We start from the raw sequence: 17179 nt of genomic DNA, 5'->3' as shown, positions 1-17179 counted from the left end.
CCCTGGGATTCTCCAGGCAAGAACACTGGAGTGGGTTGCCATTTCCTTCTCCAATGCATGAAAGTGAAAAGTGAAAGTGAAGTCGCTCAGTCATGCCCAACTCTTAGCGACCCCAAGGACTGCAGTGCACCATGCTCCTCTGTCCATGGGATTTCCCAAGCAAGAGTACTGGAGTGGGATTTAGAGGCAGTCAGAACTAAAAATCTGAGAGTCACCCATGGAGAGGAGATCTGTGAAACCTTGGGGAATTACCCATAACCAGCAACTGTAGAGAGGAAAAGCATGGAGTAAAGGCAGGCTCTAAGGAAGAAAAAGTGTAGCTGGTAGACAGAGAGAAGTTACAGGGAGGACCGGGTTAGAAGCAGGAACCAGTCTCAGAAGAGAGGGAGGAAGAGATTGGCTGGCAATGCCAAGTCTGTAGCATTATCAAGGCATCTGGGACTGGGGATTGGAGGTGTGTCTGTGGAGCAGAGAGTACAGAGGATTAGAAAAGAGTCGGTGATGAGGAAGGGAGGGTGCAGACATTTGGAAGTGGATAAAAAAAGGAGGATGGATGCATTAGTGGGGAAGGCAGTGCCACTCAGATTGGCGCCCTAACTTACACAGCTGAAAAGCAAAGAGGAAACACGAGGAAGAGAGTGCAGAAGAGAGCACAGCAAACAGCAAGGGAGGACTGCTCAGATGATAACTATGGAAACAGATCCATTTTTATGTTTGAAAACATTTTTATTCTAAAAGTACTTGCATATTTAAACTTTTTTTAAAATTTCCAACCTCCAGATGTACCAAGAAAATTAAATCATAAAAACGATCTTGGAATATGATAAACATTATCTTTTCATGTAAACACCCCACAATGTGTCCCAAAATGGTATTTGCTTTCTCCTGAGTCTTGCATATTGAGGATTTCATATTTTTGCTGTCCCAAAGAGTTTCCACATGCATGTTCAACTGCTCTTCTCACTTTCTTTGCAGTCAGAGAGTCCCTTTTCTTTTTTAGTAACTGTTATTAGCAGTTGCAACAGTAAAGCAGTATGTGTTTACAGTTTAATACTTTTAAGAATTCAAAAACATATAACAGAAAACATTTAAAACCCTCTCAAACTTAGATTCTTTCCCTAGGAAACTCAGGACCCTTAGGTTCTTTCCCCTCTCAAGTAACCCACTGATGACAATTTCCTGTGTGGCTTTCTGGTTGTGTAAGGAAACAAGCATGATGCACTTCTTAATTCTCAGTACCACCGAGAGCTGAGGATACAAGCAGTTGCCTAAAATCTACTTGGCACTGACCTCATGCAGCTTAGCCGACGTGGGCAGAGACATGGCATTGTATCTCTCATGTAAAACAGAACAGAACACCTGAGTGGCACTGTGTTTACTGCTCTGCTCCCGGCCTTTCTCCAAGAATACGTCCTGGAGTCCTCCACATTCTTTTCAGTGTCTGTCATCCATTTACATGGATGGAGGAGGGCATGGCACCCCACTCCAGTATCCTTGCCTAGAGAATCCCATGGACAGAGGAGCCTGGCAGGCTACAGTCCATGGGGTTGCAAAGAGGCGGACACGACTGAGCGACTAAGCACAGCACACATCAGAATACACTTAACTGATCCTCTCCTGATAGACACCCTGATTGTTTCCATTATATTTGCTATAACAAATAATGCAATAATAAATTTCCCTTTAAGTATACCCTTATTCATGTTTATATTTACCTATAGGATAAACTCCCAGGGGTAGAATCCCTGGGTCAATGCTCCTGAGTGTCTCTGCAGCAAAATACAGGGCTGGAAGAAGCACAAGCTGGAATTAAGATTGCCGGGAGAGATATCAATAACCTCAGATATGCAGATGACACCACCCTTATGGAAGAAAGTGAAAAGAAACTAAAGAGCCTCTTGATTAAGATGAAAGAGGAGAGTGAAAAAGCTGGCTTAAAACTCAGCATTCAAAAAATGAAGATCATGGCATCTGGTCCCATCACTTCATGGCAAATAGATGGGGAAACAGTGGAAACAGCAACAGACTTTATTTTCTTGGGCTCCAAAATCACTGCAGATGGTGACTGTAGCCATGAAATTAAAAGACGCTTGCTCCTTGGAAGAAAAGCTATGACCAACCTGGACAGCATATTAAGAAGCAGACATTACTTTGCTGACAAAGGTCTGTCTAGTCAAAGCTATGGTTTTTCCAGTAGTCATGTACATATGTGAGGGTTGGACCATCAAGAAGGCTGAGCGCCAAAGAATTCATGCTTTTCAACAGTGGTGTTGGAGAAGACTCTTGAGAGTCCCTTGGACTGCAAGCAGATCAAACCAGTCAATCAATCCTAAGGGAAACCAATCCTGAATATTCACTAGAAGGACTGATGCTGAAGCTGAAGTTTCAATAGTTGAGCCACATGATGTGAAGAGCCGATTCATTAGAAGAGACCCTGATGCTGGTAAAGATTGAGGGCAGGAGGAGAAGGGGCTGACAGTGGATGAGATGGTTGTATGGCATCACCGACTCGATGGACATGAGTTTGAGCAAGCTCCGGGAGATGATGAAGGACAGGGAGGCCTGGCGTGCCACAGTCTGTGGGGTCACAAACAGTCAGACATGACTGAGTGACTGAACAACAACAATCTCTGCAGCAGACACATGCCTTTCATTCACAACTGTTCTGCATCTGAAATACTTTTCCATGTTTGGGGAAAATAAGAATCTTGGTGGGAGACCTCCCCTTACAGAAGACAGGTGGTCCAGATACTAACCCTTCCCACCCCCAACACGTGGGTTCCCCTTTAGACTCTGAATCTGGACTAAGCACCTGCAGAAGCCGGGCATCCCGAAGATCTTATCACCCAGGGCAGTGGCACCAGGCCTGGCTTGTCTCCATGGAGCTCTTCTGGCTGTGGTCCCCAGACACCTGGCTTCCTGCCTATTTCCTAAGCCTAATCCCCCAAACCGGCTAGTGATTCTGTGAGCCTCTCAATGTCTTTTCAGGAAATTCTCCTTCTGCTTAAATCAGTCTGCTTAGATTCTGTTGCTTGCAATTAAGAATCCAGACTGATTCTGTAGCAGTAAGCCTTCACGATGGCTCCCAGTGTTTCCTTCCAATTGAGCTGGACTGTGTAACCAGTAGGATATTGTGGGAACGACAGAGTGTGATTTCCAAAGTGAGGTCTTAAAAGACATTGTGGGTGGCTTACACCTGTAGTATCACTTGCTTTGAGAGAGACCAACTGCCATGCTGTGAGGACACTCTGACCGTCCAGCGGAGAAGTCCACTTGCCAAGAAAACAGGCCTGTGGCCACCAGCCAGCACCAACCTGTGAATCACATGAGTGAGTCACTTTAGGGATGGGTCTTCCAGCCCCAGTCAAGCCTTCAGATGGCTGCAGCCTCAAGTGACATTTTGACTGTTTATAAGAGACCCTGAGCTATAAACCAGCTAAACCACTTCTGAATTCGTGACCCTCAGAAAGGGTGTAGCATAATAAATGTTAATTATTGATTTCAGCCACTAAGTTATAGGTGATTTGTTAAAGCAGAAATTAATGACCGACACAGATACAACTCAATTAATTAATTTACTTGACTGCATCAAATCTTAGCTGCAGCATCAGTTCTTTAGTTGTAGCATGTGGGATCTAGTTCCCTGACTAGGGATCGAACCCAGGCCCCCTGCCATGGAAGTGTGGAGTCAGCCATTGGACCACCATGGCAGTCCTCTCAATTCTAAATTTTAGCAGTCTATCAGATTGCCCTTCAAAAAGACCGCAGCAATGTGTACACCCACCAGTACCATGTAGCAGAGTGCCGAAAGTGATTGGTTTTGGAAAGGAGAGGAAAGGAGCAGAGATCCTAGATAATGTCCCCTCCCCAGTGCCTTCCTAAGTGGGCGGAATTATACGTTTGGTCCCCTACGGCCACCCTACCAGTTAGGCTAGTGGGCAGGGATGTGGCCAGAATCTGGCCTGGTGTACAAGCAGGGCCAGAAAGGAGAAATCTGAGCAGGGACAAGGCCACACTTGTCAAGTCACACGATCCGGCCAGGAGGGCTCAGCAAGTGTCAGCTGCAGGGGTGTGGCAGGGGAGCAGGCAGATAGGCAGAAATCTCCCCAGGCTGTTTGGGAAAGGGAACTTCAGAAAATAGAGAAGCTGGGTAAGTGGGTAACTGCTTGGGGCCAAGGCAACAGCCAGGACTGAGCACTTCCAGGCAGGAGACATAAGGGATGTGGATTCGATCCTGGATTGGGAAGATCCCCTGGAGGAGGAGATGGCATCTTCCTCCAGGATTCTTGCCTGAAAAATCCCGCGGACAGAGGAGCCTGGTAGGCTACAGTCCATGGGGTTGCAAAGAGTCAGATACAACTAAGTTTCTGAGCACATACAAACTAACCTGGAATCTCCTGCACGTGACCTTAAAGACCCAGAGCTCAAGAGGAGACAGAATTGTAGCAGGGGAAGCTAGAAGCTGGAGCGGGACCCATATGTCCTGAGCACTAAGTAAATGCCAGACATAGAATCTTCCAGGTAGACAACCACCATTCCCATTTTACAGATGAGGAAACAGAGACTCAGCGAGGATACAGTACCAGCCTAATTAGTATCTGATTGCAGCTCTTATTACATCACACAGTCTCCAGGGTAGAGGCAGAGCTGACTTGTTTGCTGGTGTTCCCTACGGCTCAAAGGAGAACCTTGGGGAGTAGACTTGTCACCTTCCAGTGAGACAGATGTCTGCACAGTCTCTGCTGTCCTGACTTTCAGAGCTGTTCCCTCAGGCCAGGCTCCCATGTCAGGCACCCAGAAGGTCCCTGAGTCAGTGGTAGTGGCCCTCTCTTGTCCATCTGTCTGCTCCAAAGAACCTGGTACTTCCTTGTGAAACAAACGTGCCTGTGGGGGGTGGGCGGGGTGGGGGGGACATGCTCTCACAAGCCAAGCGACCTGTTAGGCTTGCAACAAAGGGTAAGGCAGAGTTTCTGCCCTTCAGAGAGTTCATAGTCCAAAGAGTTCAAAAGTCCAAAGCGTTCAAAAGTCCAAAGAAGGAGGAAGGAGGAGAGGGATGGGATGAACTGGGAGGTTAGGAGATGACTGGGAGATTGGGATTGACGTAGATACACTACTGAAACTACATATAAAATAGATAGATTAACAAGAACCTGCTGTATTGCTCAGGGAGCTCTACTCAGTGCTCTGTGGTCACCTAAATGGAAGGAAACCAAAAAAAGAGGGGTTATACCTACAGGTGTAGCTGATGCACTTTGCTGTCCAGTAGAAACTAGCAACATTGTAAAGCAACAATACTCCAAAAAAAAAAAAAAATTAATCTTTAAAACAAGGAGGAAGAGAAGTGAAGAAAAGAAAACTGCACGATGTTATAAGGATTACAGTGGAGAAAAACTTAGGGTGAAATAGGAACTCTTGAGACCGGGTACCTGGAAGCATCAAAACGCTTCTTGAGGATCATCTCTGAGCTGAGTGACAGGGAGAACTCGCTGGGGAAGGGAGGGTGCACCAGGCAGAGGGAACTGAAAAGGTCTGGATGAGTGGCCCTTCCCAGGAATCACTAGGTCTTGCATGTTCCAGGAGAGTGCCATTTGGAGGGGAGGAGGGGCAAGATATGAGACGAGACGGGTGAGTAGGGGCCAGATCCTGAAGGCGGGGAGCCAAAAACTGAAGGAAAGATGCCTAGAAACACTTTACAGTTTAGAAAGATGATTCTAACTCAGGGCAAAATGACGACAGGGAAACCAGTTATGAGGCCACAGTTGACTCCCAGGAATGAATCAGTGAAGGCCATGACCGTGTTGCTGAGGAGGGGAGCTGTGGACAGCAGGCATGAAGGGAACACTGTTTACAGGACTTTATGACCAAGAGGGGGCAGAGAAGCCCTGTCCCTGGTCTTTGTAGTCCCAAAACCCAACTGTCGTCCTTGTTTCCCTCATAAGTCCTTTTGTGTTTCATTTTTCTATCATTTGCAAACAAGAGGCCTTAGCTCTCACATGGGCCTAGAGGTCCACGGAAGGAAAAGGGCGTTTGAAGTATTTACACTGTTACCTCCATTCCTTCCTTCCTTCTTTTTCCTTCGCTTTATTAGTGGACTTTATTTTTTGGAGCAGTTTTAGGTTTACAGAAAACATTGGCAGAAAGTTGAGTTTCACATATCCTTCTTTTCCTTCCCACTCCGTTTCTGCCTGTTACTAACATCTTGCGTTAGTGTGGTACATTTGTTACAACTGATGGGCTCCTGTCAACACACTATTATTAAATAAAGTCCACCATAACGTTAGGTCCCACTCTTTGTTGTATATTCTACATGGGTTTTGACAAATGTATAATGACCACTGTGGCATCATGTGGGCTTTCCTGGTGGTTCAGTAGTAAAGAACCCGCCTGCCAAAGCAAGAGACACAGGTTCAACCCCTGGGTCATGAAGGTTCCCTGGAGAAGGAAATAGCAACCCACTCCAGCATTCTTGCCTGGAGAATCCCCATGGACAGAGAAGCCTGGCGGGCTGCAGTCCATGGGATCGCAAAGAGTCGGACACGACCGAGAGACTAAGCACACAGCACAGCACCAGCATTCTTTCCTGAAAAATCCCATGGACAGAGGAGCCTGGCCATCTACAATTCATGGGGTTGCAAAAGAGTAGGACATGATTTAGCAACTACGACAATAGCAACATGCAGAGTAAGTTTCACTGCTCTAAAAATCCCCTATTCATCCCTCCTTGCCCGCCCCAACCCTGATAACCCTAATCTTTTCACTGTCTTCCTAAGTTTGCCTTTTCTAGAATTTCACATAACTGGAACCATACACAATGTAACCTTTCCATATTGGCTTCCTTTACTCAGCTATATGCACTTAAGTTTCCTCCATGTCATTTTGTGATTTGGTAACTCATTTCTTTTTAACACTGAATAATATTTTTCACCACTGAATTAATACCCCATTGTATGGATCAACCACAGTTTAATGATTCACCTGCTGAAGAACACTTTGGTTGCTTCTAAGTTTTGAACTATGAATAAAGCTGCTATAAACATTCATGTGCAGCTTTTTGTGTGGACAAAAAGATCTTAGCTCATTTGGATAAATACCAAGAAGCATGATTTCTGGATTATATGGCAAGAGTCTTTCCATTCCTTTTTCTCCATTTCCTTTTCCATGTCCACTTCTTCCAGCAGGGAGGTGGTGGGGTGACCTTCCATGCAAAAATGATGGCATAGAATTGTAGGTCTTGGATTTGTGTAGAAACAGAAATTGTCCTCCCTGGGGAGCCAAGGGTGTTCTTTTAGGCCAGGGGTCCTTACCATATTTAGGTCTACTATATACCGTGGAATTATACATGGGATCAAGGGGTCACTGGCCCTCATCAGAGTTTCAGGAGGTCTAGGAAGCAAGAGAAATTAAGCTACAGATTTCATCTGCAGCTTAAAGAATCCTCATGATAGGAAAGGGAAGCGCAGTGGACAGACAACCTTCCTACTCAGAATGCCCTGGAGGGAAAACCAAACTTCCAATCTTCACTTAAAAAAAAAAAAAATTTCTTTATTGATTTTAAATTTATTTATTTTTGGTTGTGCTGGGTCTTTGTTGCCGCACAGGCTTTTCTCTCGTGGCAGTGAGCCGGGAGCTCCTCTCTAGCTGGGGTGCGTGGGATTCTCGCTACAGTGGCTTCTCTTGTTGCAGAGCACAGACTCTCGGGCTGTGGCTCCTGGGCTCTAAGCATACGCTCGGTAGTTGTGGCGCAGGAGCTTAGATGCTCCAGGGAGCTTAGCTCCCTCCTGGATCAGGGATCGAACCCATGTCTCCTGCATTTGGCAGGAGGATTCTTTCCTTCTGAACCACCAGCAAAGTCCCACAGGGACCACTTGTAACTCTACTTCAGGGACTCAGTGTCAAACAGGAGCCTGGGCTGGAAGCGGCCCACACAGAAAACATCCTCCTCTCTCCTCCAATTCAAAGAAGACAAGAAGCACGCTGATGTGACGGCTAAGCCCACTTGCACCATTTATTTAAAAAGAATAGCTGTAAGGTAAAAATGCAGATGTTTTATTCATTGTAAAGACAGCAGTTAAAAAAGGGAAGAAATAAATATGACGTTAGAAATTATTTTATCATGTACAACAAACCCCTGATATCTGGGAGCAATCCCAAGAACTCATAACATGTACAAATTTGTGCTGAAGAACAGCTTCACTTTGAACACCTTAGAGCAGATGTTGGAAACTGGCTAGATGGTGAAAATGGTCGTAGCTTTTCAGATTCTGAAAGACTCTGGATTTGTTAGTCGGTGATGGCAAGGGTCTACTGTAATATAATTTGCATCGAGTCAGAGTTAATAAGAATTGTTCTATTCATTAAAATTATTTATAATCATTCTCTCATTCTTACGGTTAAGCAGCACAGTATTTAGGAGAAGGGGGAAAAGGCTGAGAAGTGCAAAGGGGAAGGAAAAGGGAGGGGCCTAAGTGGAAATGCTAAGGATAAGAGAAAGGTGATGGGGAAGACCAGAATCTCCCATCTCTTCATTCTTTTCTGTCACCTCAGCAGCATGCTGTGGCCTGCTGTTGGAGAGGGACCAGACTGTGGTCCAGCCTGGCCTGTCTTAAACCTCACCATCACCAAAGGACAGAAGATGCAGGAGCATCTGGCAGGATCAGGCGAAGAACGAGAACAAGGAAGCTGGATGAGAAAGAGAGGAGAGACACAGAAAAGGATGGCCCAAGGAATTGGATGTTGTTAACATCACTGGCCTCCCGCGACTCTCTCCTCTGAGGACCACCAAGGAAAGAAGAATCTGCACGAATTAACACAGCAGACCACTCTCTGATGTGGAGGGGAAAAGAGACAGGAACAGGCACAGGCTGCCAAGTAGAGGCACGTTCTGGCTACAGAGAAGGGTGCAGGAGAGAGACCTGAGGCGGGCAGCGGGACCTTCTGGGAGGGGTTCCCAAATGGGGCTGAGAGCTGCCCCTGCCACCCCACGAGGCCAAGGGGTGTGCACTGTGGTGCGTGTGGAGGTTGGCTGGGGCAAAGGGTCAGCAGGGGTGAGGGTGTCTGGCCAGCTCTCCCCGGAGCATCTGTGAGGCACAGCTGTGGTCAGAGGTCAGGGTCAGCCCCACTAAGCACTGAAAGCGGCCTTGAGTTCCCGGAAGGCTGCTTGGCGGACCTTCCTCTTCTCTTCCTCCCGCTTCCGCTCATCTTGCTCTGCTTTTAGCTCCGCTTCAAACTTACTGGCACAGGACAAGGCTTGGACCTGTAAAGAAACAGTCAGGGCGGGTCAACAGAGTGAGAGACGAAAGAGACGCCTGGAGAGGGAGCAGCCCACCAAACAGAACTCGGTGTTCTCCAGCCACAGGGCCTGGGACCCCAGCCCCGCTGGAGGCAGGACCCCTGATCCACACCCTGCTCCAGTGGTCCCTGCCCTTGGTCTTCCCATGTTTGCTTTCTAACAGCGAGGATATCATCATTTTACTTGCTTCTGTGTTACAGATGCTCCTTCCAATCTGCTGGGGTTGCCTATTCCACCTGAGCTTCTTTTTCTTTTTTTTTTTTAGCTTCTTTTTCAGGATACTTTTTTTTTTAATATATTTATTTATTTGGCTGTACTGGGTCTTTAGCTGCAGCATGTGGGATCTAGTTCCCTGACCTGGGTTCAAACCTGGGCCCCCTGCATTGGGAGCATGGAGTGTTCGCCACTGGACTACCAAGGAAGTCCCAGGATACTGTTCATATCCATGCCCTCTTCTACTTACTTTGCACCTTTAATTTCACAATGACATTCTTTAGTTCTAGGGGAAGTCAAGAACAAAATGAGCTCCCTGTGGGCATTTTGACTGGGACTGCATCAATCTGCCTGCGGCAAAGGGATATTTCTAGGTGTCGTTTGGTCACTAAGTTGTGTCCGACTCTTTGTAACTCCATGGACTGTAGCCCACCAGGCTCCTTTGTCCATGGGATTTCCAGTCAAGAACAGTGGAATGGGTTGCCATTTCCTTCTCCAGGGGATCTTCCTGACCCAGGGATCAAACACCTATCTCCTGCATTGGCAGGCAGATTCTTTACCCCTGAGCCACCAGGGAAACCCCATCTTTAGGTGTACACTATTTTTAATAAAAACTGCTAGATCACCCTCCAAAGAGCTGCTCCAATTTGTACCCCACCATCATGAAATGCAAGGCTCATTTCCCCATAACCTTACCAACACTTATCATTAACCTTTTTCCTGTTTGCCAATCTGATGTGGAAGAAAAATTGGCACCTTCTTTTATTTCTTCTTCGATAAACTGGAGAAGGAAATGGCAACCCACTCCAGTACTCTTGCCTGGAAAATTCCATGGATGGAGGAGCCTCGTGGGCTATAGTCCATGGGGTCACAAAGATTCAGACACGACTGAGTGACTTCACTTTCTTTCCTTGATAAATTATCCATTTATATTCTTTGCCCATTTTTCTATTCAGCTAGTGTTTATTTTTCCTTTAATTTGCAATTCTTTACATAATTTAGGTATATATTTTTCAGTTAATTTCCTCCAGTCTTTTGTCTTTTTACTTCAAAGTATCTTGGGTCATATAAACATTAAAATTCTGATGTCATCAAAAAGTTCACTTATTTCCATTCCAAGTTTGTATTCCATATCACGTTTAAGAAGTTCTTCTATTCCACCCAGGTTCTAAACCCATTTTCCTGTAATTTCTTCTCAAACTTTTATGTTTTCATTTTCCCACTTGGCTCTTTAAGTCCTCTGCAATTTATTTTAGTGAGGGAGCCTAATGGAGGGCTTTACTTCATTTTCCTAAGTGGATAGCCAATTGTCTCCACACCTGTTACTGAAGAGTCCATTATTTCCCCGCTGATTTGAAAATTATCTTTTCCATATACTCAGTTCCCACATGAAGGAGACCTGCTTTTATTATTTTCTGCCCCATCCCACTAACTGGCTTGTTTACTCCTGCGCCTGTGCTACATTAGTTGATATCACTGCCTTATAGAATGCCTTAATATTTATAAAGAAAGTAAATTTTTTCTTAGGTCGAAGAAGCATATTTTCTTATTTTCAAATGTGTGATTATGAATGTGTATTAAACTTCACCAAATGTCTTTGAGACATCTACTTGCAATGGTCACCTTTTTCTAATTTAACCTACCTATGATATGAATATATTTAAAAAATTATCCCTGCCATCTTAACATAAATTTCAAATATTTTAATTGTATTCCATTTCTTAATGTTTTAGGATTCTTACAGCGATACTTATTAGATGGATATATAAATTGTTTGGTGTTATTTTCATCTGATTTTATAATCAGATTCATAATGGCTTTAGAGAATGAATGTGATATAGCCTTTTATGTAAGTTTCAGGTACACAGCATTACAGTTCCACATCTGAATACCCTACAAAGTGATCACCACCATGCGTCTCATTACCATCCATCACCCCGTAGTTGACTCTCTCCATCCATTTTTCCCATCTGTCCCCCAACTTCCTTCCCCTCTGGTTACCAAATCTGTTTTCTGTATCTATGAGTTTCTTTATGGAGCTTCCAATGGTTTTGAATTGATGTACCATCATCTCTCATTATCTCTACCTATGGGCATCATCTCCTTGATTTCTCTGTCACTAGCTTCCTTGTCTCGTTGTCTCATCAGTCTATCCCCTGGTCCACTCATTCACTTCTCTGCAGTGTTGCAGCTAAGATTTACCATTCCCTACAATGCTTTTTATTTAGTCCATTCTGATTTTCATTTCATTACATCCCTGGCTGTGGTTGTTTAGTTGCTAAGTCATGTCCAATTCTTTGCAACCCCATGGACTGTTGCCCCACCAGGCTCTTCTATCCATGGAATTTCCCAGGCAAGAATACTGGAGTGAGTTGCCATTTCTTTCTCCAGGGGATCTTCCCGACCCAGGGATCGAATCCGCATCTCCTTCATTGGCAGGCAGATTCTTTACTGCTGTGCCACCGGGGAAAACCACATCTATGGTAGCCCAATGCTGAGTCTCATATTTCAATGAAAAACTATAATATCCTTTTCAAATCCTCCCTGTACTTCACAAGGGTCCATTTCTGAAGACAAGATACCAATGAAGTTATCAGTAGGCAGTACGTATTATGTTTTTACTCTTTCCAAATCCGAATCCCTAGGGATAGGGTCAAGGAAATTATGTTTTCCAAACTCCCCCATCAGGTATTTCTCAGGCCCTTGGAGCCCTGCTCTGACCCAGCAGTTCTAACCCCTGGCTCCCTATATCAGAGTCCTCAGAGACTGCTCTTTCTTGATCTTGGCAAGATGTCCAAGTTGGAGTTTACTGTCATCTACCCAGCCCCTCCCCCAAGTATCCCTAATGGTTGTAGAATCCTACAACCTGGGTTCAAGCTCCTATTTCCTAATGTGCTGGCCTCGCCTTTATTCACTTTCTAACCCAGAACAGATGCCTGAACAATCTTCACAACAGCAACTGTCACATAACTTCCGACTGCCAGGACCTGCACTTCTGCCGGACACGCTTCACCTCTGCCCCTCAACTCTACCAAGTCCCACCCTTGGACCAAGGACTTTGTCTGCTCCTGCTTGCAGGCTGAGAATGTGTTTTTCTTAGAAGCCTCACCAGGACCCACTGGGGGTGAGGATTTCCAGTTTGGGCTGGTCCTTCACTGAGGCTCTGCCCTCCTCCCAGCATCCCCACAGTGGTCAACCGGATGGCTGCAGTCCTCAGGGACCCTGCCACCCCCCTCCTCCCTCGTTTAGACAACACAGAGGAATGCGGGCTGTCTACTCTGGACTCCTCTCCCACCCGCTTCATCCCTCCCCTTTTCCCTGTGCTCAGGGTGGACAGGAAGCAGACCCTGGGCACGTCATTGAACATCTCTGGGACCAGAGGCGCACTAGCTGCTACCTGCTTGCAAGCCAGTTGTTTGATTTCCAGGAATTTTATGAGCTGGTTGCTAAATATAGCCACTGTTAAAAATTAGATTTATATACTTTCACAATAAAATTATATTACAAGCAAAGGTAACACATACTTAAAAGTCACCATTTTCTGGTGACTGTGCTTCGTTTGCTACTATCTGTGTCCTCAAGGTTATCTGCGTCTGTCACATCTCTAAGGTGGAAATCGTGTATGATGACCTGGTACCATGAATTGTCCCAACTCCATGTTCAAAGGTATCCTGTGGGTTGCTTTAAAAGCAATCCCAGGAGGGGTACTCACACCTTGGAAGAACAATGTTACAAACAAGGGTTTGATTATTCTTTCAGTGACTGTCTAGACAATCTTTTCTTAAGAAAGTGATGGTAAAATGTCAAAAATGCAGATTAAAGGTAAACATGTGTAGTGTCTGTAGCCTTCACATTATAAATGGCTCCAAAATGGAAAGGCTGTTCTTTCAATATTTAAAAACTACTATCGAATTCAGCAAGGATGTTGCTCACGTCATTGAGGAATGAATGAAGTTCTGACACATGTCTTTTCACTTTTTTCTTATAAATTAAACAAAATACTAAAAACATGCAGCTTGGAACTACATTCCTTTGTCAGTTGCAATCGTAGACTGCCTACAGACACAAGGGTCCAGCAAAAATCAAGGAGTTATTCTTTAAGAATAGATAGCCTATAATGGGGCTTCCCTGATAGCCCAGTGACTAAGTCTCCGAGCTCCCAATGCTCGGAGTTCAATCCCTGGTCAGGGAACTAGATTCCACATTCTGCAACTAAGAGTTTGCATGCCACAATGAAGACCTGGTACAACACAATAAATAAAAACAAGTGTTTTTAAAATACTTTGCTCTTCTGGCTTCCCTTGTAGCTCAGTCAGTGAAGAATCTGCCTGCAATACAGGAGACTTGGGTTTGATTCCTGGGTTGGGAAGATCCCCTGGAGAAGGAAATGGCAACCCACTCCAGTATTCTTGGCTGGAGAATCCCATGGACAGAGAAGCCTTGTAGGTTCCCAGTCCATGGGGTTGCAAGAATAGGACATGACTTAGCAGCTAAACCATCACCATTTAAAAAAAATAGACTATATGAAATCTACAATAAAAATAGTGTATATTTATTATTTTTACATTGCATGCTATGTATCCTTTTTATCAGCAAAATATATAATAAACTTAGGCATATATATGCCTTCTTATATATATGAACTTATATAAGTTCCCTTCTCCAGAGATTCCCAACTCAGGGAGTGAACCCAGGTCTCCCACATTGCAGGCAGATTCTTTACCAGCTGAGCCACAAGGGAAGCCCAAGAATACTGGAGTGGGTAGCCTATTCCTTCTCCAGCAGATATTCCCAACCCAGGGATAGAACTGAGGTCTCCTGAATTGCAGGCGGATTCTTTACCGACTGAGCTATCAGGGAAGCCCATATAAATATGTGTGTGTGTATGTGTATACACACACACACTCTTTGTCCAGAGAGCCAGTTGTTAAATATCGATCAACAAACCACTGTCTAAGCATCAGTCTCCTCATCTGCAAAGTGGGATAATAACACCTACCTGCAGAAAGCTTGTATGACCTGATACGACCTGAATCTGAAGCGGTCAGCAGAGGGTCACCATCAACACTCACATGTTTGCTAATCACCCACCTACCCATTCCTGGCCAGGTCAGAGGAAAGTTGGGGACCTGTGCAATTACTTTACTTGGGGTCCTTCTCCTCCACTATAAAAGTCCACCTCTCCTCTTGATTCTATGATCTCTGAGTACGTGTCCATCAGTCACTCCATTCTTTACGTTTTCTTCTCCCTGGATCACTTCCTTGTGACCTAGAAACATGCCGACATCTATCTTCCCTAGGCTAAAAAAAACAAAAACAGTTTCTTTCCTGATCCTAAGCTACCATCCCCACTTTGTATAGGCCTCCTCTGCCAACCTTCGACAAGAAAGTCAGCTATCAAAGCTCTTTCCCCCCAACTGCCACCCACCCCTTACCCTGTTACAATCTGCCCTCCCTCCATAGTGAACCTCATCTCTCAGAATTCTCCACTGACCCATTTGCTGGACCCAACACCTCTGCCCCAACCTCATCTGATTCAATGTCTTCTTCAAATCGCTCTTGTCCTCCATATTAGCATTTCTCCAGAGTTTCCTTGTATCTCTGATTATTTCCTTTCCCACTCTAGTCACCATGACGTTCTGCCCTTGGTCAATTCCCGCTAGTTCTCAGGTGTCAGTTTGTATCCCGTGAAGATAGCGCCTGTGGTCTGTGTGGCTAGTTGCCCATGAAACATCCATCCTCCCTCCCTTTCTGTCTATGATGCTTCCCTAGCACATGGCCCAAGGGCCTAGGGGAGACTGGCCTCACCCCTGGGCTCAAGGAGAGAAGCCAATCAGAGTAACAGTATTCCAGCCCTTGCCAGGAGTCAGTTCAGGAATGGACAAGCATGGAAGAGATTATTCCATGACTACAGTATCTAGTATGCCTGTCTTCCTTAGCATCAGAATTGCAGCTGGGCACATGGATCCCCAGGAAAGAAAACAAAGGCATTCTCTAGCCTCCCATTTAATGGGGTGTGGCCAAGTTCTGTCCAATAGGACTGAGCAGAAACTAGTACCAAACAACAGTGTGCCCTTCAGATAAAGGGGCAGGTCTTTCCCTTGCCTGAAGTCACCTCGGACTTAACCGAGTCTTAATCACAGGCCCACCAGGGAAGTCCCAACACTGAGAGCTCTAGGGGGGTTGGGATTCATCCCACCTCCTCCCCAGCCCACTGTCACACTCCTCGTTGGACCTACAGTTCTTCTCCAGGCGTCTACGGAGCCTCCCTAAGTCCAGTCTCTCCCCAGGCAAGCGTGTCCCCGTTGTACCCAAGGCTGATCAGAGCAAGGCCCTGCTGTCCAAGACTGGCCACGCACTGAATCCTCCCGCAGAGCCTAGGGAGAGCTGGGTGAGGCCTGGGAAGCCGGTCAGCAGATAATTCTGGTGATCCACAGGCTGGGGAAAGCCTGACCCTCAGGGGAACTTAGAGCTTCCTGTCCAGCTGCGTCCAGTACAGACAGGGGCCAGCCTCCAAGCCCTCCCTGCCCCTCCCCACCCCATGCCTCAGAGCCTTTGCTCTCACAGTTCCCACGGCAGGAATGCCTTCTCCTCCCTGATTACAAGGTGAATCCCCATTCATCTCTTAACATCTGTCGCGAATGTCAGCTCCTTTATGGCCTTCTCCCAAATTCGGGCTATGATTTCCTCCATTTGTCATTCATGCCAACACTTCTTGAGGGCCATTATTAGCCAGGCACTGTAATTACACAGGTAACACACCTACTCTGCCTTTGAGTCTGTGGGTGAGGAGGCAGACGTATAAACAGAACAAGTTCAAAAAAATTTATTGTTATTCTTTTCATCTTTTCTCCTGGTTGTAAAAATAATGCACACACATTATAAAGCCTCACAAAATTATTTTAAAAAGTCAGTCCCTCTGACATCACTATTACTAATACTTTGGTATAAAACTGTCCAGGTTGTATTTACTATTTCACAAAATTGGCTTTCAAGCATACTGTTTTGCCTAATTCATTTTGGACATCTGTCCACATATAAGGAGATGACAGAGGACAAGATGGTTGGATGGCATCACCGACTCAATGGATATGAGTTTGAGCCAACTCCGGGAGCTGGTGACGGACAGGGAGGCCTGGTGTGCTGCAGTCCATGGGGTCGCAAAGAGTCGGACACGACTGAGCAACTGAACAATAAGCAAATGTAAACGCAGCTGTATCTCATTCTTCAAGGGCTGTAGCATATGCAAATGTGTGCGTGAACCACAGCGGACTCGATTCCCGGGTCACAGACATTTCCGTTACGTTCAGTTCTCCTCTATTACCAACCTCACTGTATGAAAAGCTTTGTCTATACATCTATGTGCATTGGCACGAGGGTCTCTGAAGGATAAAATCCTCGAGGCAGGGACTTCCCTGGTGGCGCGATGGATAAGGGTCTGCCTGGCAGAAAGATGCTGGACTCCTGTCTCCACGAAGCATCACTGAGCTGTGGAGAGCACACGCTGCTTTGAGGCCTGAACAGGCTGGGCTGTGTCACCCAGGACTCTCTGTTTCTGGGCAAAGAAACTCCTGGGATAAGGCAGGAGGGGGGGGCTTCCGTGGTGGCTCAGTGGTAAACAATCTGCGTGCCAGGGCAGGAGATGTGCGTTCAGTCCCTGGATCAGGAAGATTAAAC

At 45.8% G+C, this 17179-nt stretch overlaps 1 protein-coding gene across 1 annotated transcript in view; it reads right to left on the bottom strand.

The window, feature by feature from the left end:
• Positions 1 to 7980: 7980 nt before the first annotated feature.
• The window catches only part of EFHD1 (EF-hand domain family, member D1), a 44832-nt gene continuing 35633 nt past the window's right edge, over positions 7981 to 17179 (bottom strand). The window contains exon 5 of the mRNA XM_010841253.1: positions 7981 to 9253. Coding sequence (XP_010839555.1) covers positions 9119 to 9253 — 135 coding nt within the window. The 3' untranslated portion in view covers positions 7981 to 9118. The remainder of the gene's footprint in view (positions 9254 to 17179) is intronic.

The sequence above is a fragment of the Bison bison genome, unplaced genomic scaffold (genome assembly GCF_000754665.1).
Source record: "Bison bison bison isolate TAMUID 2011002044 unplaced genomic scaffold, Bison_UMD1.0 scf7180017864158, whole genome shotgun sequence".
Lineage (NCBI taxonomy): Eukaryota > Metazoa > Chordata > Mammalia > Artiodactyla > Bovidae > Bison > Bison bison.
The sequence above is the reverse complement of the archived record's forward strand: the minus strand, read 5'-3'. Positions and strand labels throughout refer to the sequence as shown.